This window comes from Oncorhynchus masou, chromosome 24, assembly GCF_036934945.1.
Source record: "Oncorhynchus masou masou isolate Uvic2021 chromosome 24, UVic_Omas_1.1, whole genome shotgun sequence".
Classification (NCBI taxonomy): Eukaryota; Metazoa; Chordata; class Actinopteri; order Salmoniformes; family Salmonidae; genus Oncorhynchus; species Oncorhynchus masou.
In genome coordinates this window covers 1,235,209-1,261,045 of record NC_088235.1, presented here as the reverse complement: position 1 = coordinate 1,261,045, position 25,837 = coordinate 1,235,209, and the positions used below count along the sequence as shown (strand labels likewise).

Sequence of the window (25,837 nt, the reverse complement as noted above, 5' to 3'; positions counted from 1 at the left end):
AACCCTGGGCTGTGCTCTGTATAGTCAATAGATAACCAACACTGGGCTGTGCTCTATATAGTCAATAGATAACCAACACTGAACCCTGGGCTGTGCTCTGTATAGTCAATAGATAACCAACACTGGGCTGTGCTCTATATAGTCAATAGATAACCAACCCTGGGCTGTGCTCTGTATAGTCAATAGATAACCAACACTGGGCTGTGCTCTATATAGTCAATAGATAACCAACCCTGGGCTGTGCTCTGTATAGTCAATAGATAACCAACACTAGGCTGTGCTCTATATAGTCAATAGATAACCAACACTGGGCTGTGCTCTATATAGTCAATAGATAACCAACACTGTCAATAGACCCTGGGCTGTGCTCTATATAGTCAATAGATAACCAACACTGGGCTGTGCTCTATATAGTCAATAGATAACCAACCCTGGGCTGTGCTCTATATAGTCAATAGATAACCAACACTGGGCTGTGCTCTATATAGTCAATAGATAACCAACACTGGGCTGTGCTCTATATAGTCAATAGATAACCAACACTGGGCTGTGCTCTATATAGTCAATAGATAACCAACCCTGGGCTGTGCTCTATATAGTCAATAGATAACCAACCCTGGGCTGTGCTCTATATAGTCAATAAATAACCAACCCTGGGCTGTGCTCTATATAGTCAATAAATAACCAACCCTGGGCTGTGCTCTATATAGTCAATAGATAACCAACACTGGGCTGTGCTCTATATAGTCAATAGATAACCAACACTGAACCCTGGGCTGTGCTCTATATAGTCAATAGATAACCAACACTGGGCTGTGCTCTATATAGTCAATAGATAACCAACACTGGGCTGTGCTCTATATAGTCAATAGATAACCAACCCTGGGCTGTGCTCTATATAGTCAATAGATAACCAACACTGGGCTGTGCTCTATATAGTCAATAGATAACCAACACTGGGCTGTGCTCTATATAGTCAATAGATAACCAACACTGGGCTGTGCTCTATATAGTCAATAGATAACCAACACTGGGCTGTGCTCTATATAGTCAATAGATAACCAACACTGAACCCTGGGCTGTGCTCTATATAGTCAACAGATAACCAACACTGGGCTGTGCTCTATATAGTCAATAGATAACCAACCCTGGGCTGTGCTCTATATAGTCAATAGATAACCGACACTGGGCTGTGCTCTATATAGTCAATAGATAACCAACACTGGCCTGTGCTCTATATAGTCAATAGATAACCAACACTGGGCTGTGCTCTATATAGTCAATAGATAACCAACCCTGGGCTGTGCTCTATATAGTCAATAGATAACCAACCCTGGGCTGTGCTCTATATAGTCAATAAATAACCAACCCTGGGCTGTGCACTATATAGTCAATAAATAACCAACCCTGGGCTGTGCTCTATATAGTCAATAGATAACCAACACTGGGCTGTGCTCTATATAGTCAATAGATAACCAACACTGAACCCTGGGCTGTGCTCTATATAGTCAATAGATAACCAACACTGGGCTGTGCTCTATATAGTCAATAGATAACCAACACTGGGCTGTGCTCTATATAGTCAATAGATAACCAACACTGGGCTGTGCTCTATATAGTCAATAGATAACCAACACTGGGCTGTGCTCTATATAGTCAATAGATAACCAACACTGTGCTGTGCTCTATATAGTCAATAGATAACCAACACTGGGCTGTGCTCTATATAGTCAATAGATAACCAACACTGGGCTGTGCTCTATATAGTCAATAGATAACCAACCCTGGGCTGTGCTCTATATAGTCAATAGATAACCAACCCTGGGCTGTGCTCTATATAGTCAATAAATAACCAACACTGGGCTGTGCTCTATATAGTCAATAAATAACCAACCCTGGGCTGTGCTCTATATAGTCAATAGATAACCAACACTGGGCTGTGCTCTATATAGTCAATAGATAACCAACACTGAACCCTGGGCTGTGCTCTATATAGTCAATAGATAACCAACACTGGGCTGTGCTCTATATAGTCAATAGATAACCAACACTGGGCTGTGCTCTATATAGTCAATAGATAACCAACCCTGGGCTGTGCTCTATATAGTCAATAGATAACCAACCCTGGGCTGTGCTCTATATAGTCAATAGATAACCAACCCTGGGCTGTGCTCTATATAGTCAATAAATAACCAATACTGGGCTGTGCTCTATATAGTCAATAAATAACCAACACTGGGCTGTGCTCTATATAGTCAATAAATAACCAACCCTTGGCTGTGCTCTATATAGTCAATAGATAACCAACACTGGGCTGTGCTCTATATAGTCAATAGATAACCAACCCTGGGCTGTGCTCTATATAGTCAATAGATAACCAACACTGGGCTGTGCTCTATATAGTCAATAGATAACCAACACTGGGCTGTGCTCTATATAGTCAATAGATAACCAACACTGAACCCTGGGCTGTGCTCTATATAGTCAATAGATAACCAACACTGGGCTGTGCTCTATATAGTCAATAGATAACCAACACTGGGCTGTGCTCTATATAGTCAATAGATAACCAACACTGGGCTGTGCTCTATATAGTCAATAGATAACCAACCCTGGGCTGTGCTCTATATAGTCAATAGATAACCAACACTGAACCCTGGGCTGTGCTCTATATAGTCAATAGATAACCAACCCTGGGCTGTGCTCTATATAGTCAATAGATAACCAACACTGGGCTGTGCTCTATACAGTCAATAGATAACCAACCCTGGGCTGTGCTCTATATAGTCAATAGATAACTGACCCTGAACCCTGGGCTGTGCTCTATATAGTCAATAGATAACCAACCCTGGGCTGTGCTCTATATAGTCAATAGATAACCAACCCTGGGCTGTGCTCTATATAGTCAATAGATAACCAACACTGGGCTGTGCTCTATATAGTCAATAGATAACCAACACTGAACCCTGGGCTGTGCTCTGTATAGTCAATAGATAACCAACACTGGGCTGTGCTCTATATAGTCAATAGATAACCAATACTGGGCTGTGCTCTATATAGTCAATAGATAACCAACACTGAACCCTGGGCTGTGCTCTGTATAGTCAATAGATAACCAACACTGGGCTGTGCTCTATATAGTCAATAGATAACCAACCCTGGGCTGTGCTCTGTATAGTCAATAGATAACCAACACTGGGCTGTGCTCTATATAGTCAATAGATAACCAACCCTGGGCTGTGCTCTGTATAGTCAATAGATAACCAACACTGGGCTGTGCTCTATATAGTCAATAGATAACCAACACTGGGCTGTGCTCTATATAGTCAATAGATAACCAACACTGAACCCTGGGCTGTGCTCTATATAGTCAATTGATAACCAACACTGGGCTGTGCTCTATATAGTCAATAGATAACCAACACTGGGCTGTGCTCTATATAGTCAATAGATAACCAACACTGAACCCTGGGCTGTGCTCTGTATAGTCAATAGATAACCAACACTGGGCTGTGCTCTATATAGTCAATAGATAACCAACACTGGGCTGTGCTCTATATAGTCAATAGATAACCAACACTGGGCTGTGCTCTATATAGTCAATAGATAACCAACCCTGGGCTGTGCTCTATATAGTCAATAGATAACCAACACTGGGCTGTGCTCTATATAGTCAATAGATAACCAACACTGGGCTGTGCTCTATATAGTCAATAGATAACCAACCCTGGATATAGTCAATAGATAACCAACCCTGGGCTGTGCTCTATATAGTCAATAAATAACCAACCCTGGGCTGTGCTCTATATAGTCAATAAATAACCAATACTGGGCTGTGCTCTATATAGTCAATAAATAACCAACACTGGGCTGTGCTCTATATAGTCAATAAATAACCAACCCTTGGCTGTGCTCTATATAGTCAATAGATAACCAACACTGGGCTGTGCTCTATATAGTCAATAGATAACCAACACTGAACCCTGGGCTGTGCTCTATATAGTCAATAGATAACCAACACTGGGCTGTGCTCTATATAGTCAATAGATAACCAACACTGGGCTGTGCTCTATATAGTCAATAGATAACCAACACTGGGCTGTGCTCTATATAGTCAATAGATAACCAACCCTGGGCTGTGCTCTATATAGTCAATAGATAACCAACACTGAACCCTGGGCTGTGCTCTATATAGTCAATAGATAACCAACCCTGGGCTGTGCTCTATATAGTCAATAGATAACCAACACTGGGCTGTGCTCTATACAGTCAATAGATAACCAACCCTGGGCTGTGCTCTATATAGTCAATAGATAACTGACCCTGAACCCTGGGCTGTGCTCTATATAGTCAATAGATAACCAACCCTGGGCTGTGCTCTATATAGTCAATAGATAACCAACACTGGGCTGTGCTCTATATAGTCAATAGATAACCAACACTGAACCCTGGGCTGTGCTCTATATAGTCAATAGATAACCAACCCTGGGCTGTGCTCTATATAGTCAATAGATAACCAACCCTGGGCTGTGCTCTATATAGTCAATAGATAACCAACACTGGGCTGTGCTCTATATAGTCAATAGATAACCAACACTGAACCCTGGGCTGTGCTCTGTATAGTCAATAGATAACCAACACTGGGCTGTGCTCTATATAGTCAATAGATAACCAATACTGGGCTGTGCTCTATATAGTCAATAGATAACCAACACTGGGCTGTGCTCTATATAGTCAATAGATAACCAACACTGAACCCTGGGCTGTGCTCTGTATAGTCAATAGATAACCAACACTGGGCTGTGCTCTATATAGTCAATAGATAACCAACACTGAACCCTGGGCTGTGCTCTGTATAGTCAATAGATAACCAACACTGGGCTGTGCTCTATATAGTCAATAGATAACCAACCCTGGGCTGTGCTCTGTATAGTCAATAGATAACCAACACTGGGCTGTGCTCTATATAGTCAATAGATAACCAACCCTGGGCTGTGCTCTGTATAGTCAATAGATAACCAACACTAGGCTGTGCTCTATATAGTCAATAGATAACCAACACTGGGCTGTGCTCTATATAGTCAATAGATAACCAACACTGAACCCTGGGCTGTGCTCTATATAGTCAACAGATAACCAACACTGGGCTGTGCTCTATATAGTCAATAGATAACCAACCCTGGGCTGTGCTCTATATAGTCAATAGATAACCAACACTGGGCTGTGCTCTATATAGTCAATAGATAACCAACACTGGCCTGCGCTCTATATAGTCAATAGATAACCAACACTGGGCTGTGCTCTATATAGTCAATAGATAACCAACCCTGGGCTGTGCTCTATATAGTCAATAGATAACCAACCCTGGGCTGTGCTCTATATAGTCAATAAATAACCAACCCTGGGCTGTGCACTATATAGTCAATAAATAACCAACCCTGGGCTGTGCTCTATATAGTCAATAGATAACCAACACTGGGCTGTGCTCTATATAGTCAATAGATAACCAACACTGAACCCTGGGCTGTGCTCTATATAGTCAATAGATAACCAACACTGGGCTGTGCTCTATATAGTCAATAGATAACCAACACTGGGCTGTGCTCTATATAGTCAATAGATAACCAACCCTGGGCTGTGCTCTATATAGTCAATAGATAACCAACACTGGGCTGTGCTCTATATAGTCAATAGATAACCAACCCTGGGCTGTGCTCTGTATAGTCAATAGATAACCAACACTGGGCTGTGCTCTATATAGTCAATAGATAACCAACACTGGGCTGTGCTCTATATAGTCAATAGATAACCAACACTGAACCCTGGGCTGTGCTCTATATAGTCAACAGATAACCAACACTGGGCTGTGCTCTATATAGTCAATAGATAACCAACCCTGGGCTGTGCTCTATATAGTCAATAGATAACCAACACTGGGCTGTGCTCTATATAGTCAATAGATAACCAACACTGGCCTGTGCTCTATATAGTCAATAGATAACCAACACTGGGCTGTGCTCTATATAGTCAATAGATAACCAACACTGAACCCTGGGCTGTGCTCTGTATAGTCAATAGATAACCAACCCTGGGCTGTGCTCTATATAGTCAATAGATAACCAACCCTGGGCTGTGCTCTATATAGTCAATAGATAACCAACACTGGGCTGTGCTCTATATAGTCAATAGATAACCAACACTGAACCCTGGGCTGTGCTCTGTATAGTCAATAGATAACCAACACTGGGCTGTGCTCTATATAGTCAATAGATAACCAACACTGAACCCTGGGCTGTGCTCTGTATAGTCAATAGATAACCAACACTGGGCTGTGCTCTATATAGTCAATAGATAACCAACCCTGGGCTGTGCTCTGTATAGTCAATAGATAACCAACACTGGGCTGTGCTCTATATAGTCAATAGATAACCAACCCTGGGCTGTGCTCTGTATAGTCAATAGATAACCAACACTAGGCTGTGCTCTATATAGTCAATAGATAACCAACACTGGGCTGTGCTCTATATAGTCAATAGATAACCAACACTGAACCCTGGGCTGTGCTCTATATAGTCAACAGATAACCAACACTGGGCTGTGCTCTATATAGTCAATAGATAACCAACCCTGGGCTGTGCTCTATATAGTCAATAGATAACCAACACTGGGCTGTGCTCTATATAGTCAATAGATAACCAACACTGGCCTGTGCTCTATATAGTCAATAGATAACCAACACTGGGCTGTGCTCTATATAGTCAATAGATAACCAACACTGAACCCTGGGCTGTGCTCTGTATAGTCAATAGATAACCAACCCTGGGCTGTGCTCTATATAGTCAATAGATAACCAACCCTGGGCTGTGCTCTATATAGTCAATAGATAACCAACACTGGGCTGTGCTCTATATAGTCAATAGATAACCAACACTGAACCCTGGGCTGTGCTCTGTATAGTCAATAGATAACCAACACTGGGCTGTGCTCTATATAGTCAATAGATAACCAACACTGAACCCTGGGCTGTGCTCTGTATAGTCAATAGATAACCAACACTGGGCTGTGCTCTATATAGTCAATAGATAACCAACCCTGGGCTGTGCTCTGTATAGTCAATAGATAACCAACACTGGGCTGTGCTCTATATAGTCAATAGATAACCAACCCTGGGCTGTGCTCTGTATAGTCAATAGATAACCAACACTAGGCTGTGCTCTATATAGTCAATAGATAACCAACACTGGGCTGTGCTCTATATAGTCAATAGATAACCAACACTGAACCCTGGGCTGTGCTAACCAACACTATATAGTCAATAGATAACCAACACTGGGCTGTGCTCTATATAGTCAATAGATAACCAACACTGGGCTGTGCTCTATATAGTCAATAGATAACCAACACTGGGCTGTGCTCTATATAGTCAATAGATAACCAACACTGGGCTGTGCTCTATATAGTCAATAGATAACCAACACTGGGCTGTGCTCTATATAGTCAATAGATAACCAACCCTGGGCTGTGCTCTATATAGTCAATAGATAACCAACCCTGGGCTGTGCTCTATATAGTCAATAAATAACCAACCCTGGGCTGTGCACTATATAGTCAATAAATAACCAACCCTGGGCTGTGCTCTATATAGTCAATAGATAACCAACACTGGGCTGTGCTCTATATAGTCAATAGATAACCAACACTGGGCTGTGCTCTATATAGTCAATAGATAACCAACACTGGGCTGTGCTCTATATAGTCAATAGATAACCAACACTGGGCTGTGCTCTATATAGTCAATAGATAACCAACCCTGGGCTGTGCTCTATATAGTCAATAGATAACCAACACTGGGCTGTGCTCTATATAGTCAATAGATAACCAACCCTGGGCTGTGCTCTGTATAGTCAATAGATAACCAACACTGGGCTGTGCTCTATATAGTCAATAGATAACCAACACTGGGCTGTGCTCTATATAGTCAATAGATAACCAACACTGAACCCTGGGCTGTGCTCTATATAGTCAACAGATAACCAACACTGGGCTGTGCTCTATATAGTCAATAGATAACCAACCCTGGGCTGTGCTCTATATAGTCAATAGATAACCAACACTGGGCTGTGCTCTATATAGTCAATAGATAACCAACACTGGCCTGTGCTCTATATAGTCAATAGATAACCAACACTGGGCTGCCAACCCTGGGCTGTGCTCTATATAGTCAATAGATAACCAACCCTGGGCTGTGCTCTATATAGTCAATAGGGCTGTGCACTATATAGTCAATAAATAACCAACCCTGGGCTGTGCTCTATATAGTCAATAGATAAACCAACACTGGGCTGTGCTCTATATAGTCAATAGATAACCAACACTGAACCCTGGGCTGTGCTCTATATAGTCAATAGATAACCAACACTGGGCTGTGCTCTATATAGTCAATAGATAACCAACACTGGGCTGTGCTCTATATAGTCAATAGATAACCAACACTGGGCTGTGCTCTATATAGTCAATAGATAACCAACACTGGGCTGTGCTCTATATAGTCAATAGATAACCAACACTGTGCTGTGCTCTAATAGTCAATAGATAACCAACACTGGGCTGTGCTCTATATAGTCAATAGATAACCAACACTGTGCTCTATATAGTCAATAGATAACTGGGCTGTGCTCTATATAGTCAATAGATAACCAACCCTGGGCTGTGCTCTATATAGTCAATAGATAACCAACACTGGGCTGTGCTCTATATAGTCAATAAATAACCAACCCTGGGCTGTGCTCTATATAGTCAATAGATAACCAACACTGGGCTGTGCTCTATATAGTCAATAGATAACCAACCCTGGGCTGTGCTCTATATAGTCAATAGATAACCAACACTGGGCTGTGCTCTATATAGTCAATAGATAACCAACACTGGGCTGTGCTCTATATAGTCAATAGATAACCAACCCTGGGCTGTGCTCTATATAGTCAATAGATAACCAACCCTGGGCTGTGCTCTATATAGTCAATAAATAACCAACCCTGGGCTGTGCTCTATATAGTCAATAAATAACCAATACTGGGCTGTGCTCTATATAGTCAATAAATAACCAACACTGGGCTGTGCTCTATATAGTCAATAAATAACCAACCCTTGGCTGTGCTCTATATAGTCAATAGATAACCAACACTGGGCTGTGCTCTATATAGTCAATAGATAACCAACCCTGGGCTGTGCTCTATATAGTCAATAGATAACCAACACTGGGCTGTGCTCTATATAGTCAATAGATAACCAACACTGGGCTGTGCTCTATATAGTCAATAGATAACCAACACTGAACCCTGGGCTGTGCTCTATATAGTCAATAGATAACCAACACTGGGCTGTGCTCTATATAGTCAATAGATAACCAACACTGGGCTGTGCTCTATATAGTCAATAGATAACCAACACTGGGCTGTGCTCTATATAGTCAATAGATAACCAACCCTGGGCTGTGCTCTATATAGTCAATAGATAACCAACACTGAACCCTGGGCTGTGCTCTATATAGTCAATAGATAACCAACCCTGGGCTGTGCTCTATATAGTCAATAGATAACCAACACTGGGCTGTGCTCTATACAGTCAATAGATAACCAACCCTGGGCTGTGCTCTATATAGTCAATAGATAACTGACCCTGAACCCTGGGCTGTGCTCTATATAGTCAATAGATAACCAACCCTGGGCTGTGCTCTATATAGTCAATAGATAACCAACCCTGGGCTGTGCTCTATATAGTCAATAGATAACCAACACTGGGCTGTGCTCTATATAGTCAATAGATAACCAACACTGAACCCTGGGCTGTGCTCTGTATAGTCAATAGATAACCAACACTGGGCTGTGCTCTATATAGTCAATAGATAACCAATACTGGGCTGTGCTCTATATAGTCAATAGATAACCAATACTGGGCTGTGCTCTATATAGTCAATAGATAACCAACACTGAACCCTGGGCTGTGCTCTATATAGTCAATAGATAACCAACACTGGGCTGTGCTCTATATAGTCAATAGATAACCAACCCTGGGCTGTGCTCTGTATAGTCAATAGATAACCAACACTGGGCTGTGCTCTATATAGTCAATAGATAACCAACACTGGGCTGTGCTCTATATAGTCAATAGATAACCAACACTGAACCCTGGGCTGTGCTCTATATAGTCAATTGATAACCAACACTGGGCTGTGCTCTATATAGTCAATAGATAACCAACACTGGGCTGTGCTCTATATAGTCAATAGATAACCAACACTGAACCCTGGGCTGTGCTCTGTATAGTCAATAGATAACCAACACTGGGCTGTGCTCTATATAGTCAATAGATAACCAACACTGGGCTGTGCTCTATATAGTCAATAGATAACCAATACTGAACCCTGGGCTGTGCTCTATATAGTCAATAGATAACTGACCCTGAACCCTGGGCTGTGCTCTGTATAGTCAATAAATAACCAACCCTGGGCTGTGCTCTATATAGTCAATAGATAACCAACACTGGGCTGTGCTCTATATAGTCAATAGATAACCAACCCTGGGCTGTGCTCTATATAGTCAATAAATAACCAACCCTGGGCTGTGCTCTATACAGTCAATAGATAACCAACACTGGGCTGTGCTCTATATAGTCAATAGATAACCAACACTGGGCTGTGCTCTATATAGTCAATAGATAACCAACCCTGGGCTGTGCTCTATATAGTCAATAGATAACCAACCCTGGGCTGTGCTCTATATAGTCAATAGATAACCAACCCTGGGCTGTGCTCTATATAGTCAATATGTTACTGAAGTCTGAAGTGGTGAGACAGGGGTTACTGAAGTCTGAAGTGGTGAGACAGGGGTTACTGAAGTCTGAAGTGGTGAGACAGGGGTTACTGAAGTCTGAAGTGGTGAGACAGGGGTTACTGAAGTCTGAAGTGGTGAGACAGGGGTTACTGAAGTCTGAAGTGGTGAGACAGGGGTTACTGAAGTCTGAAGTGGTGAGACAGGGGTTACTGAAGTCTGAAGTGGTGAGACAGGGGTTACTGAAGTCTGAAGTGGTGAGACAGGGGTTACTGAAGTCTGAAGTGGTGAGACAGGGGTTACTGAAGTCCTGTTCCTCTCTGAAGTGTTTGGAGTCCTTGTTCCTCCTCTCTCTCTCTCTCCTCCCTCTCTCTCTCCCCCCTCTCTCCCCTCTCTCTCTCGCTCTCGCTCTCGCTCTCTCTCTCTCACTCTCATCACTATTCATTACAGACACATTCTCTCTTTCTCTTACTCTCTCTTCTCTCTCTCTCTCTCTCTCTCTCTCTCTCTCATCACTATTCATTACAGACAGACACACTCTGTGCTCAGTCTCTCTCTCATCACTATTCATTTTTAAAGGGATGTTGATGCTTGTGTCAGCGAGCCCCGCTTCTCAGTGTTGTCAATATACAGCAGACTGAGATGTGTGGTGTTTGAACTCCCACTGTGTTTGTGTTGCAGGAGTGTTGAAGAGACTGGAGGAGGAAGACTTGGACGACAGCGTGAAGAAGAGATTAAAGGATTCCAGCGAGACGCCTGGAGCCTTGTGGCACATCTACATTAGCAAAGATGTGGAGAAAATTAAAGACTTTCTGCACAAGGTTATTCTCACTTTAATATGTTCTCTGTCTGTCTGGCCCTCTGGCTGGCCCTCTGTCTCTCTGTCTGGCTGTCTGTCTGGCCCTCTGGCTGGCTCTCTGTCTCTCTGGCTGTCTCTCTGTCTGGCCGGCCCTCTGGCTGTCTGGCTATCTGGCTGGCTCTCTGTCTGGCTGGCTGTCTGGCTCTCTGTCTGGCTGGCTTGCCCTCTGGCGGGCTCTCTGTCTGTCACCCCTCAATGACAAAGCAAATCTAACAGAAATACCCCATCGACATAACATTCAGACCCTTTGCTATGAGGCTTGAAATACAGTTCAGGTGCATCCTGTTTCCATTGATCATCCTTGAGATGTTTCTACAACTTGATTGGAGTCCACCTGTGGTAAATTCAATTGATTGGACATGATTTGAAAAGGCACACACCTGTCTATAAAAAGTCCCACAATGCATGTCAGAGCAAAAACCAAGCCATGAGGTGGATGGTATTGTCCGTAGAGCTCAGAGACAGGATTGTGTCGAGGCACAGATCTGGGGAAGGGTACCAAAACATTTCTGCAACATTGAAGGTCCCAAGAACACAGTGGCCTTGGAACCACCAAGACTCTTCCTAGAGCTGGCTGCCCGGCCAAACTGAGCGGAGAAAGGCCTTGGTCAGGGAGGTGACCGAGAACCCGATGGTCCCTCTGACAGAGCTCCAGAGTTCCTCTATAGAGATGGGAGAACCTTCCAGCAGGACAACCATCTCTGCAGCACTCCACCAATCAGGCCTTTATGGTAGAGTGGCCAGACGGAAGCCACTCTTCAGGAAAAGGCACATGACAGCCCGCTTGGAGTTTGCCAAAATGCACCTGAAAATTCTCTGGTGTGAACTCTTTGGCCTGAATGACAAGCATCACGTCTCTCTCTCTCTGGTTCTCTCTCACTCTCTCTTTTCCTCTCTCTTCCCCTCCTCCTCTCCCTCTCTTCCCCTCCTCCTCTCCCTCTCCTCCTCTCGAGATGCCCTGATAGAACCCATCAGTCTGAGGGAGTTGTTTTACTATGGGACACAGCAGCCCAGCATCACGTCTCTCTCCTCCCCTCCTCCTCTCCCTTTCTTCCCCTCCTCCTTTCCCTCTTTCTCCTCCCCTCCTCCTCTCCCTCTTTCTCCTCCCCTCCTCCTCCCTCTTTCTCCTCCCCTCCTCTCCTCCCCTCCTCCTCTCTCTCCTCTCTGGATGCCCTTATAAAACACATTAGTCAGAGGGAGTTGTTTTACTATGGGACACAGCAGCCCAGCATCACGTCTCTCGCCTCCCCTCCCTCTCCCTCTCTTCCCTCCTCCTCTCCCTCTCTCTCCTCCCTCTCTCTCCTCCCCTCTCCCCTCTCTCCTCCCCCTCCCTCTCTCTCCCTCCCCTCCTCCTTTCCCTCTTTCTCGTCCCCTCCTCTCCCTCTCTCTCCTCCCCTCCTCCTCTCTCTCCTCTCTGGATGCACTTATAAAACCCATTAGTCAGAGGGAGTTGTTTTACTATGGGACACAGCAGCCCAGCATCACGTCTCTCTCCTCCCCTCCTCCTCTCCCTCTCTCTCCTCCCCTCCTCCTCCCCTCCTCCTCTCCCTCTCTCTCCTCCCCTCCTCCTCTCTCCACTCTAGTCCTTCAGAGGGATGAGTTTTACTACGGGTCACAGCAGCCCAGCCTGACTGAGGAGACACTTTATTGCTTACTGAACTGTGTGTTGTGGTTGTACAGTTCTGTGGATGGTGGGTATCTCATCCAGCAGCCTTGTCTCTGTCTGGTTTACTGAGGAATGTCACTGATGTCCTGAATCTGACCTGGTGCTGTCCTGAATCTGACCTGGTGCTGTCCTGAATCTGACCTGGTCCCGTCCTGAATCTGACCTGGTCCCGTCCTGAATCTGACCTGGTCCCGTCCTGAATCTGACCTGGTCCCGTCCTGAATCTGACCTGGTCCCGTCCTGAATCTGACCTGGTCCCATCCTGAATCTGACCTGGTCCTATCCTGAATCTGACCTTGTCCTGAATCTGACCTGGTCCCGTCCTGAATCTGACCTGGTCCCGTCCTGAATCTGACCTGGTCCCGTCCTGAATCTGACCTGGTCCCGTCCTGAATCTGACCTGGTCCCGTCCTGAATCTGACCTGGTCCCGTCCTGAATCTGACCTGGTCCCGTCCTGAATCTGACCTGGTCCCGTCCTGAATCTGACCTGGTCCCGTCCTGAATCTGACCTGGTCCCGTCCTGAATCTGACCTGGTCCCGTCCTGAATCTGACCTGGTCCCGTCCTGAATCTGACCTGGTCCCGTCCTGAATCTGACCTGGTCCCGTCCTGAATCTGACCTGGTCCCGTCCTGAATCTGACCTGGTCCCGTCCTGAATCTGACCTAGTCCCGTCCTGAATCTGACCTGGTCCCGTCCTGTCTCTGACCTGGTCCCGTCCTGGTCCTGTCCTGAATCTGACCTGGTCCTGTCCTGGATCTGACCTGGTCCTATCCTGAATCTGACCTGGTCCTATCCTGAATCTGACCTTGTCCTGAATCTGACCTGGTCCCGTCCTGAATCTGACCTGGTCCCGTCCTGAATCTGACCTGGTCCCGTCCTGAATCTGACCTGGTCCCGTCCTGAATCTGACCTGGTCCCGTCCTGAATCTGACCTGGTCCCGTCCTGAATCTGACCTGGTCCCGTCCTGAATCTGACCTGGTCCCGTCCTGTCTCTGACCTGGTCCCGTCCTGTCTCTGACCTGGTCCTGTCCTGGATCTGACCTGGTCCTATCCTGAATCTGACCTGGTCCTATCCTGAATCTGACCTTGTCCTGAATCTGACCTGGTCCTGTCCTGAATCTGACCTGGTCCTATCCTGAATCTGACCTTGTCCTGAATCTGACCTGGTCCTGTCCTGAATCTGACCTGGTCCTATCCTGAATCTGACCTGGTCCTATCCTGAATCTGACCTTGTCCTGAATCTGACCTGGTCCTGTCCTGAATCTGACCTGGTCCTGTCCTAATCTGACCTGGTGCTGTCCTGAATCTGACCTGGTCCCGTCCTGAATCTGACCTGGTCCCGTCCTGAATCTGACCTGGTCCCGTCCTGAATCTGACCTGGTCCCGTCCTGAATCTGACCTGGTCCCGTCCTGAATCTGACCTGGTCCCGTCCTGAATCTGACCTGGTCCCGTCCTGAATCTGACCTGGTCCCGTCCTGAATCTGACCTGGTCCCGTCCTGAATCTGACCTGGTCCCGTCCTGAATCTGACCTGGTCCCGTGCTGAATCTGACCTGGTCCCGTCCTGGATCTGACCTGGTCCCGTCCTGGTTCTGACCTGGTCCCGTCCTGGATCTGACCTGGTCCTATCCTGAATCTGACCTGGTCCTATCCTGAATCTGACCTGGTCCTGTCATGCATCTGACCTGGTCCTGTCCTCAATCTGATCTGGTCCTCTCCTAAATATGAGCTGGTCCTATCCTGAATCTGACCTTGTCCTGAATCTGACCTGGTCCTGTCCTGAATCTGACCTGGTCCTGTCCTAATCTGACCTGGTGCTGTCCTGAATCTAACCTGATCCTGTCCTGGTCATATCCTGAATCTGACCTTGTCCTGATTCTGACCTGGTCCTGTCCTGATTCTGACCTGGTCCTGTCCTGAATCTGACCTGGTCCTGTCCTGAATCTGACCTGGTCCTGTCCTGAATCTAACCTGGTCCTCAATCTGATCTGGTCCTGAATCTGACCTGGTCCTGAATCTGACCTTTTCCTGTCCTGCATCTGACCTGGTCCTGAATCTGACCTGGTCCTCTCCTGAATCTGACCTTGTCCTGAATCTGACCTGGTCCTGTCCTGAATCTAACCTGATCCTGTCCTGAATCTGACCTTGTCCTGTCCCGATTCTGACCTGGTGCTGTCCTGAATCTGACCTGGTCCTGTCCTGAATCTGACCTGGTCCTGTCCTGAATCTGACCTGGTCCTGTCCTGAATCTGACCTGGTGCTGTCCTGAATCTGACCTGGTCCTGTATCTGACCTGGTCCTGTCCTGAATCTGACCTGGTCCTGTCTGAATCTGACCTGGTCCTGAATCTGACCTGGTCCTGTCATGAATCTGACCTGGTCCCGTCCTGTCTCTGACCTGGTCCTGTCCTGGTCCTGTCCTGAATCTGACCTGGTCCTATCCTGAATCTGACCTGGTCCTATCCTGAATCTGACCTTGTCCTGAATCTGACCTGGTCCTGTCCTGAATCTGACCTGGTCCGTCCTGAATCTGACCTGGTCCTGTCCTAAATCTGACCTGGTCCCGTCCTGAATCTGACCTGGTCCCGTCCTGAATCTGACCTGGTCCCGTCCTGAATCTGACCTGGTCCTGTCCTGAATCTGACCTGGTCCCGTCCTGAATCTGACCTGGTCCCGTCCTGAATCTGACCTGGTCCCGTCCTGAATCTGACCTGGTCCCGTCCTGAATCTGACCTGGTCCTGTCCTGAATCTGACCTGGTCCCGTCCTGAATCTGACCTGGTCCCGTCCTGAATCTGACCTGGTCCCGTCCTGAATCTGACCTGGTCCCGTCCTGAATCTGACCTGGTCCCGTCCTGAATCTGACCTAGTCCCGTCCTGAATCTGACCTGGTCCCGTCCTGTCTCTGACCTGGTCCCGTCCTGGTCCTGTCCTGAATCTGACCTGGTCCTGTCCTGGATCTGACCTGGTCCTATCCTGAATCTGACCTGGTCCTATCCTGAATCTGACCTTGTCCTGAATCTGACCTGGTCCCGTCCTGAATCTGACCTGGTCCCGTCCTGAATCTGACCTGGTCCTGTCCTAAATCTGACCTGGTCCCGTCCTGAATCTGACCTGGTCCCGTCCTGAATCTGACCTGGTCCCGTCCTGAATCTGACCTGGTCCCGTCCTGAATCTGACCTGGTCCCGTCCTGTCTCTGACCTGGTCCCGTCCTGGTCCTGTCCTGAATCTGACCTGGTCCTGTCCTGGATCTGACCTGGTCCTATCCTGAATCTGACCTGGTCCTATCCTGAATCTGACCTTGTCCTGAATCTGACCTGGTCCCGTCCTGAATCTGACCTGGTCCCGTCCTGAATCTGACCTGGTCCCGTCCTGAATCTGACCTGGTCCCGTCCTGTCTCTGACCTGGTCCCGTCCTGGTCCTGTCCTGAATCTGACCTGGTCCTGTCCTGGATCTGACCTGGTCCTATCCTGAATCTGACCTGGTCCTATCCTGAATCTGACCTTGTCCTGAATCTGACCTGGTCCTATCCTGAATCTGACCTGGTCCTATCCTGAATCTGACCTGGTCCTGTCATGCATCTGACCTGGTCCTGTCCTCAATCTGATCTGGTCCTCTCCTAAATATGAGCTGGTCCTATCCTGAATCTGACCTTGTCCTGAATCTGACCTGGTCCTGTCCTGAATCTGACCTGGTCCTGTCCTAATCTGACCTGGTGCTGTCCTGAATCTAACCTGATCCTGTCCTGGTCATATCCTGAATCTGACCTTGTCCTGATTCTGACCTGGTCCTGTCCTGATTCTGACCTGGTCCTGTCCTGAATCTGACCTGGTCCTGTCCTGAATCTGACCTGGTCCTGTCCTGAATCTAACCTGGTCCTCAATCTGATCTGGTCCTGAATCTGACCTGGTCCTGAATCTGACCTTTTCCTGTCCTGCATCTGACCTGGTCCTGAATCTGACCTGGTCCTCTCCTGAATCTGACCTTGTCCTGAATCTGACCTGGTCCTGTCCTGAATCTAACCTGATCCTGTCCTGAATCTGACCTTGTCCTGTCCCGATTCTGACCTGGTGCTGTCCTGAATCTGACCTGGTCCTGTCCTGAATCTGACCTGGTCCTGTCCTGAATCTGACCTGGTCCTGTCCTGAATCTGACCTGGTGCTGTCCTGAATCTGACCTGGTCCTGTATCTGACCTGGTCCTGTCCTGAATCTGACCTGGTCCTGTCTGAATCTGACCTGGTCCTGAATCTGACCTGGTCCTGTCATGAATCTGACCTGGTCCCGTCCTGTCTCTGACCTGGTCCCGTCCTGGTCCTGTCCTGAATCTGACCTGGTCCTATCCTGAATCTGACCTGGTCCTATCCTGAATCTGACCTTGTCCTGAATCTGACCTGGTCCCGTCCTGAATCTGACCTGGTCCCGTCCTGAATCTGACCTGGTCCTGTCCTAAATCTGACCTGGTCCCGTCCTGAATCTGACCTGGTCCCGTCCTGAATCTGACCTGGTCCCGTCCTGAATCTGACCTGGTCCCGTCCTGAATCTGACCTGGTCCCGTCCTGAATCTGACCTGGTCCCGTCCTGAATCTGACCTGGTCCCGTCCTGAATCTGACCTGGTCCCGTCCTGAATCTGACCTGGTCCTGTCCTGAATCTGACCTGGTCCCGTCCTGAATCTGACCTGGTCCCGTCCTGAATCTGACCTGGTCCCGTCCTGAATCTGACCTGGTCCCGTCCTGAATCTGACCTGGTCCCGTCCTGAATCTGACCTAGTCCCGTCCTGAATCTGACCTGGTCCTGTCCTGTCTCTGACCTGGTCCCGTCCTGGTCCTGTCCTGAATCTGACCTGGTCCTGTCCTGGATCTGACCTGGTCCTATCCTGAATCTGACCTGGTCCTATCCTGAATCTGACCTTGTCCTGAATCTGACCTGGTCCCGTCCTGAATCTGACCTGGTCCCGTCCTGAATCTGACCTGGTCCTGTCCTAAATCTGACCTGGTCCCGTCCTGAATCTGACCTGGTCCTGTCCTGAATCTGACCTGGTCCCGTCCTGAATCTGACCTGGTCCTGTCCTGAATCTGACCTGGTCCCGTCCTGGATCTGACCTGGTCCCGTCCTGGTCCTGTCCTGAATCTGACCTGGTCCTGTCCTGGATCTGACCTGGTCCTATCCTGAATCTGACCTGGTCCTATCCTGAATCTGACCTTGTCCTGAATCTGACCTGGTCCCGTCCTGAATCTGACCTGGTCCCGTCCTGAATCTGACCTGGTCCCGTCCTGAATCTGACCTGGTCCCGTCCTGTCTCTGACCTGGTCCCGTCCTGGTCCTGTCCTGAATCTGACCTGGTCCTGTCCTGGATCTGACCTGGTCCTATCCTGAATCTGACCTGGTCCTATCCTGAATCTGACCTTGTCCTGAATCTGACCTGGTCCTGTCCTGAATCTGACCTGGTCCTATCCTGAATCTGACCTTGTCCTGAATCTGACCTGGTCCTGTCCTGAATCTGACCTGGTCCTATCCTGAATCTGACCTGGTCCTATCCTGAATCTGACCTTGTCCTGAATCTGACCTGGTCCTGTCCTGAATCTGACCTGGTCCTGTCCTAATCTGACCTGGTGCTGTCCTGAATCTGACCTGGTCCCGTCCTGAATCTGACCTGGTCCCGTCCTGAATCTGACCTGGTCCTCTCCTGAATCTGACCTGGTCCCGTCCTGAATCTGACCTGGTCCCGTCCTGAATCTGACCTGGTCCCGTCCTGAATCTGACCTGGTCCCGTCCTGAATCTGACCTGGTCCCGTCCTGAATCTGACCTGGTCCCGTCCTGAATCTGACCTGGTCCCGTCCTGAATCTGACCTGGTGCCGTCCTGAATCTGACCTGGTCCCGTGCTGAATCTGACCTGGTCCCGTCCTGGTTCTGACCTGGTCCCGTCCTGGTTCTGACCTGGTCCCGTCCTGGATCTGACCTGGTCCTATCCTGAATCTGACCTGGTCCTATCCTGAATCTGACCTGGTCCTGTCATGCATCTGACCTGGTCCTGTCCTCAATCTGATCTGGTCCTCTCCTAAATATGAGCTGGTCCTGTCCTGAATCTGACCTTGTCCTGAATCTGACCTGGTCCTGTCCTGAATCTGACCTGGTCCTGTCCTAATCTGACCTGGTCCTGTCCTGAATCTAACCTGATCCTGTCCTGAATCTGACCTTGTCCTGTCCCGATTCTGACCTGGTGCTGTCCTGAATCTGACCTGGTCCTGTCCTGAATCTGAACTGGTCCTGTCCTGAATCTGACCTGGTCCTGTCCTGAATCTGACCTGGTGCTGTCCTGAATCTGACCTGGTCCTGTATCTGACCTGGTCCTGTCCTGAATCTGACCTGGTCCTGTCTGAATCTGACCTGGTCCTGAATCTGACCTGGTCCTGTCATGAATCTGACCTGGTCCTGTCATGAATCTGACCTGGTCCTCAATCTGATCTGGTCCTCTCCTGAATCTGAGCTGGTCCTGTCCTGAATCTGACCTGGTCCTGTCCTGAATCTGACCTGCCCTGATTCTGACCAGGTGCTGTCCTGAATCTGACCTGGTCCTGTCCTGAATCTAACCTGATCCTGTCCAGGTCATATCCTGCATCTGACCTGGTCCTGCCCTGAATCTGACCTGGTCCTGAATCTGACCTGGTTCTGAATCTGACCTTTTCCTGTCCTGAATCTGACCTGGTCCTGCTCTGAATCTGACCTGGTCCTGTCCTGAATCTGACCTGGTCCTGTCCTGCATCTGACCTGGTCCTGAATCTGACCTGGTTCTGAATCTGACCTGGTCCTGAATCTGACCTGGTTCTGAATCTGACCTTTTCCTGTCCTGAATCTGACCTGGTCCTGCTCTGAATCTGACCTGGTCCTGTCCTGAATCTGACCTGGTCCTGTCCTGCATCTGACCTGGTCCTGAATCTGACCTGGTCCTCTCCTGAATCTGACCTTGTCCTGAATCTGACCTGGTCCTGTCCTGAATCTAACCTGATCCTGTCCTGAATCTGACCTTGTCCTGTCCCGATTCTGACCTGGTGCTGTCCTGAATCTGACCTGGTCCTGTCCTGAATCTGACCTGGTCCTGTCCTGAATCTGACCTGGTGCTGTCCTGAATCTGACCTGGTCCTGTATCTGACCTGGTCCTGTCCTGAATCTGACCTGGTCCTGTCTGAATCTGACCTGGTCCTGAATCTGACCTGGTCCTATCCTGAATCTGACCTGGTTCTGAATCTGACCTTTTCCTGTCCTGAATCTGAGCTGGTCCTGTCCTGAATCTGACCTGGTCCTGTCCTGAATCTGACCTGCCCTGATTCTGACCTGGTCCTGTCCTGAATCTGACCTGGTGCTGTCCTGAATCTGACCTGGTCATATCCTGAATCTAACCTGATCCTGTCCTGGTCATATCCTGAATCTGACATTTTCCTATCCTGCATCTGACCTGGTCCTGCCCTGAATCTGACCTGGTCCTGAATCTGACCTGGTCCTATCTTGAATCTGACCTGGTTCTGAATCTGACCTTTTCCTGTCCTGAATCTGACCTTGTCCTGCCCTGAATCTGACCTGGTCCTGAATCTGACCTGGTCCTGTCCTGAATCTGACCTGGTCCTGTCCTGAATCTGACCTGGTCCTGTCCTGAATCTGACCTGGTCCTGTCCTGAATCTGACCTGGTCCTGTCCTGAATCTGACCTGGTCCTGTCTGTATCTGACCTGGTCCTGAATCTGATCTGGTCCTATCCTGAATCTGACCTTGTCCTGAATCTGACCTGGTCCTGTCCTGAATCTGACCTGGTCCTATCCTGAATCTGACCTGGTCCTATCCTGAATCTGACCTTGTCCTGAATCTGACCTGGTCCTGTCCTGAATCTGACCTGGTCCTGTCCTAATCTGACCTGGTGCTGTCCTGAATCTGACCTGGTCCCGTCCTGAATCTGACCTGGTCCCGTCCTGAATCTGACCTGGTCCCGTCCTGAATCTGACCTGGTCCCGTCCTGAATCTGACCTGGTCCCGTCCTGAATCTGACCTGGTCCCGTCCCTGAATCTGACCTGGTCCTGTCCTGAATCTGACCTGGTCCCGTCCTGAATCTGACCTGGTCCCGTCCTGAATCTGTCCTGGTCCCGTCCTGAATCTGACCTGGTGCCGTCCTGAATCTGACCTGGTCCCGTGCTGAATCTGACCTGGTCCCGTCCTGGTTCTGACCTGGTCCCGTCCTGGTTCTGACCTGGTCCCGTCCTGGATCTGACCTGGTCCTATCCTGAATCTGACCTGGTCCTATCCTGAATCTGACCTGGTCCTGTCATGCATCTGACCTGGTCCTGTCCTCAATCTGATCTGGTCCTCTCCTAAATATGAGCTGGTCCTGTCCTGAATCTGACCTTGTCCTGAATCTGACCTGGTCCTGTCCTGAATCTGACCTGGTCCTGTCCTAATCTGACCTGGTCCTGTCCTGAATCTAACCTGATCCTGTCCTGAATCTGACCTTGTCCTGTCCCGATTCTGACCTGGTGCTGTCCTGAATCTGACCTGGTCCTGTCCTGAATCTGAACTGGTCCTGTCCTGAATCTGACCTGGTCCTGTCCTGAATCTGACCTGGTGCTGTCCTGAATCTGACCTGGTCCTGTATCTGACCTGGTCCTGTCCTGAATCTGACCTGGTCCTGTCTGAATCTGACCTGGTCCTGAATCTGACCTGGTCCTGTCATGAATCTGACCTGGTCCTGTCATGAATCTGACCTGGTCCTCAATCTGATCTGGTCCTCTCCTGAATCTGAGCTGGTCCTGTCCTGAATCTGACCTGGTCCTGTCCTGAATCTGACCTGCCCTGATTCTGACCAGGTGCTGTCCTGAATCTGACCTGGTCCTGTCCTGAATCTAACCTGATCCTGTCCAGGTCATATCCTGCATCTGACCTGGTCCTGCCCTGAATCTGACCTGGTCCTGAATCTGACCTGGTTCTGAATCTGACCTTTTCCTGTCCTGAATCTGACCTGGTCCTGCTCTGAATCTGACCTGGTCCTGTCCTGAATCTGACCTGGTCCTGTCCTGCATCTGACCTGGTCCTGAATCTGACCTGGTTCTGAATCTGACCTGGTCCTGAATCTGACCTGGTTCTGAATCTGACCTTTTCCTGTCCTGAATCTGACCTGGTCCTGCTCTGAATCTGACCTGGTCCTGTCCTGAATCTGACCTGGTCCTGTCCTGCATCTGACCTGGTCCTGAATCTGACCTGGTCCTCTCCTGAATCTGACCTTGTCCTGAATCTGACCTGGTCCTGTCCTGAATCTAACCTGATCCTGTCCTGAATCTGACCTTGTCCTGTCCCGATTCTGACCTGGTGCTGTCCTGAATCTGACCTGGTCCTGTCCTGAATCTGACCTGGTCCTGTCCTGAATCTGACCTGGTGCTGTCCTGAATCTGACCTGGTCCTGTCCTGAATCTGACCTGGTCCTGTCTGAATCTGACCTGGTCCTGAATCTGACCTGGTCCTATCCTGAATCTGACCTGGTTCTGAATCTGACCTTTTCCTGTCCTGAATCTGAGCTGGTCCTGTCCTGAATCTGACCTGGTCCTGTCCTGAATCTGACCTGCCCTGATTCTGACCTGGTCCTGTCCTGAATCTGACCTGGTGCTGTCCTGAATCTGACCTGGTCATATCCTGAATCTAACCTGATCCTGTCCTGGTCATATCCTGAATCTGACATTTTCCTATCCTGCATCTGACCTGGTCCTGCCCTGAATCTGACCTGGTCCTGAATCTGACCTGGTCCTATCTTGAATCTGACCTGGTTCTGAATCTGACCTTTTCCTGTCCTGAATCTGACCTTGTCCTGCCCTGAATCTGACCTGGTCCTGAATCTGACCTGGTCCTGTCCTGAATCTGACCTGGTCCTGTCCTGAATCTGACCTGGTCCTGTCCTGAATCTGACCTGGTCCTGTCCTGAATCTGACCTGGTCCTGTCCTGAATCTGACCTGGTCCTGTCTGTATCTGACCTGGTCCTGAATCTGATCTGGTCCTATCCTGAATCTGACCTGGTCCTGAATCTGACCTGGTCCTGTCCCGATTCTGACCTGGTGCTGTCCCGAATCTGACCTGGTCCTGTCTTGATTCTGACCTGGTCCTGTCTTGATTCTGAGCTGGTCCTGTCCTGAATCTGACCTGGTCCTGTCCTGAATCTGACCTGGTCCTGTCCTGAATCTGACCTGGTCCTGTCCTGAATCTGAACTGGTGCTGTCCTGAATCTAACATGATCCTGTCCTGAATCTGACCTGGTCCTGTCTGAATCTGACCTGGTCCTGAATCTGACCTGGTCCTGAATCTGACCTTTCCTGTCCTGAATCTGACCTGGTCCTGTCCTGAATCTGACCTGGTCCTGAATCTGACCTTTTCCTGTCCTGAATCTGACCTGGTCCTGCTCTGAATCTGACCTGGTCCTGTCCTGAATCTGTCCTGAATCTGACCTGGTCCTGTCCTGAATCTGACCTGGTCCTGTCCTGAATCTGACCTGGTCCTGGTCCTGTCCTGAATCTGACCTGGTCCTGAATCTGACCTGGTCCTGTCCTGAATCTGACCTGGTCCTGAATCTGACCTGGTCCTGTCCTGAATCTGACCTGGTCCTGAATCTGACCTGGTCCTGTCCTGAATCTGACCTGGTGCTGTCCTGAATCTGACCTGGTGCTGTCCTGAATCTAACCTGATCCTGTCCTGGTCATATCCTGAATCTGACCTGGTCCTGTATCTGACCTTTTCCTGTCCTGCATCTGACCTGGTCCTGCCCTGAATCTGACCTGGTCCTGTCCTGAATCTGACCTGGTCCTGTCCTGAATCTGACCTGGTCCTGTCCTGAATCTGACCTGGTCCTGTCCTGAATCTGACCTGGTCCTGTCCCGATTCTGACCTGGTGCTGTCTTGATTCTGACCTGGTCCTGTCTTGATTCTGACCTGGTCCTGTCCTGAATCTGACCTGGTGCTGTCCTGAATCTAACATGATCCTGTCCTGAATCTGACCTGGTCCTGAATCTGACCTGGTGCTGTCTTTATTCTGACCTGGTTTTTTCCTGAATCTGACCTGGTCCTGTCCTCAATCTGACCTGGTCCTGTCCTCAATCTGACCTGGTCCTGTCCTGAATCTGACCTTGTCCTGAATCTGACCTTGTGTTGTCCTGAATCTGACCTTGTGTTGTCCTGAATCTGACCTTGTCCTGAATCTGACCTTGTGTTGTCCTGAATCTGACCTTGTGTTGTCCTGAATCTGACCTTGTGCTATCCTGAATCTGACCTGGTGCTGTCCTGAATCTGACCTTTTGGTGTCCTGAATCTGACCTGGTGCTGTCCTGAGTCAATAACCTTAATACAGAGAAGCAGCATCATTTTATAGGGCATCTCTTTAGTTAACATCTATTAGCTGTGGTGTTTACTGTCTGTTCTACTGATGTCCTCCTCCATCAGGTTTCATGACGGAGCACCCAGGGTTGAATATAGATTACCTGTTGTGTTTACTGTCTGTTCTACTGATGTCCTCCTCCAGGGTTGAATATAGATTCATCTAATATTTAATCTGATGCAGGTTTCACCTGAATAGTATCTGCTGCTCTCTGTCTGTGGTCTGTCTGTCTGAATTAGCCCATCAGTCTAACCTCTCCTGTGTAGTTTCTGTGTATAATCTTAGCTGTGTGTTCTTCATGTGTTGTCAGCAGGTTGCTAAGGAGCAGGGGGCGGAGATTTCAGCAGAGCACGACCCAATCAGAGAGCCGGGCCGGTACCTGAGCAGGAAGTTGCGTCAGCGTCTGTGGGAGGAGCATGATGTGCAGGGCTTGACCGTGGTTCAGTTCCTGGGGGACTCGGTCCTCATCCCGGCCGGGGCGCTGCACCAGGTACCTCTGGTAGATTTAGTTTGAACCTTTTATTAAACACTTATTTAAGAACGACGAGAGACACAACACTACATAAAGACCTAAGACAACAACATGGCAACAACACAACATGGCAACAACACAACATGACAACAACATGGCAACAACACAACATGGCAACAACACAACATGGCAACAACACAACATGGCAACAACACAACATGGCAACAACACAACATGACAACAACACAACATGACAACAACACAACATGACAACAACATGGCAACAACACAACATTGCAACAACACAACATGGCAACAACACAACATGGCAACAACACAACATGGCAACAACACAACATGGCAACAACACAACATGGCAACAACACAACATGACAACACAACATGGCAACAACATGGCAACAACACAACATGGCAACAACACAACATGGCAACAACACAACATGGCAACAACACAACATGGCAACAACATGGCAACAACATGGCAACAACACAACATGGCAACAACACAACATGGCAACAACACGGCATGGCAACAACATGGCAACAACACAACATGGCAACAACACAACATGGCAACAACATGGCAACA

At 48.3% G+C, this 25,837-nt stretch overlaps 1 protein-coding gene across 1 annotated transcript in view; it reads left to right on the top strand.

Moving 5' to 3' along the window:
* Window positions 1–25,837, top strand: part of LOC135513356 (probable JmjC domain-containing histone demethylation protein 2C) — a 351,376-nt gene that overhangs the window by 306,823 nt on the left and 18,716 nt on the right. Inside the window, 2 exon segments of the mRNA XM_064936284.1 lie at window positions 11,511–11,650; window positions 25,066–25,245. Of these exon segments, the coding sequence (XP_064792356.1) occupies window positions 11,511–11,650; window positions 25,066–25,245 (320 nt within the window).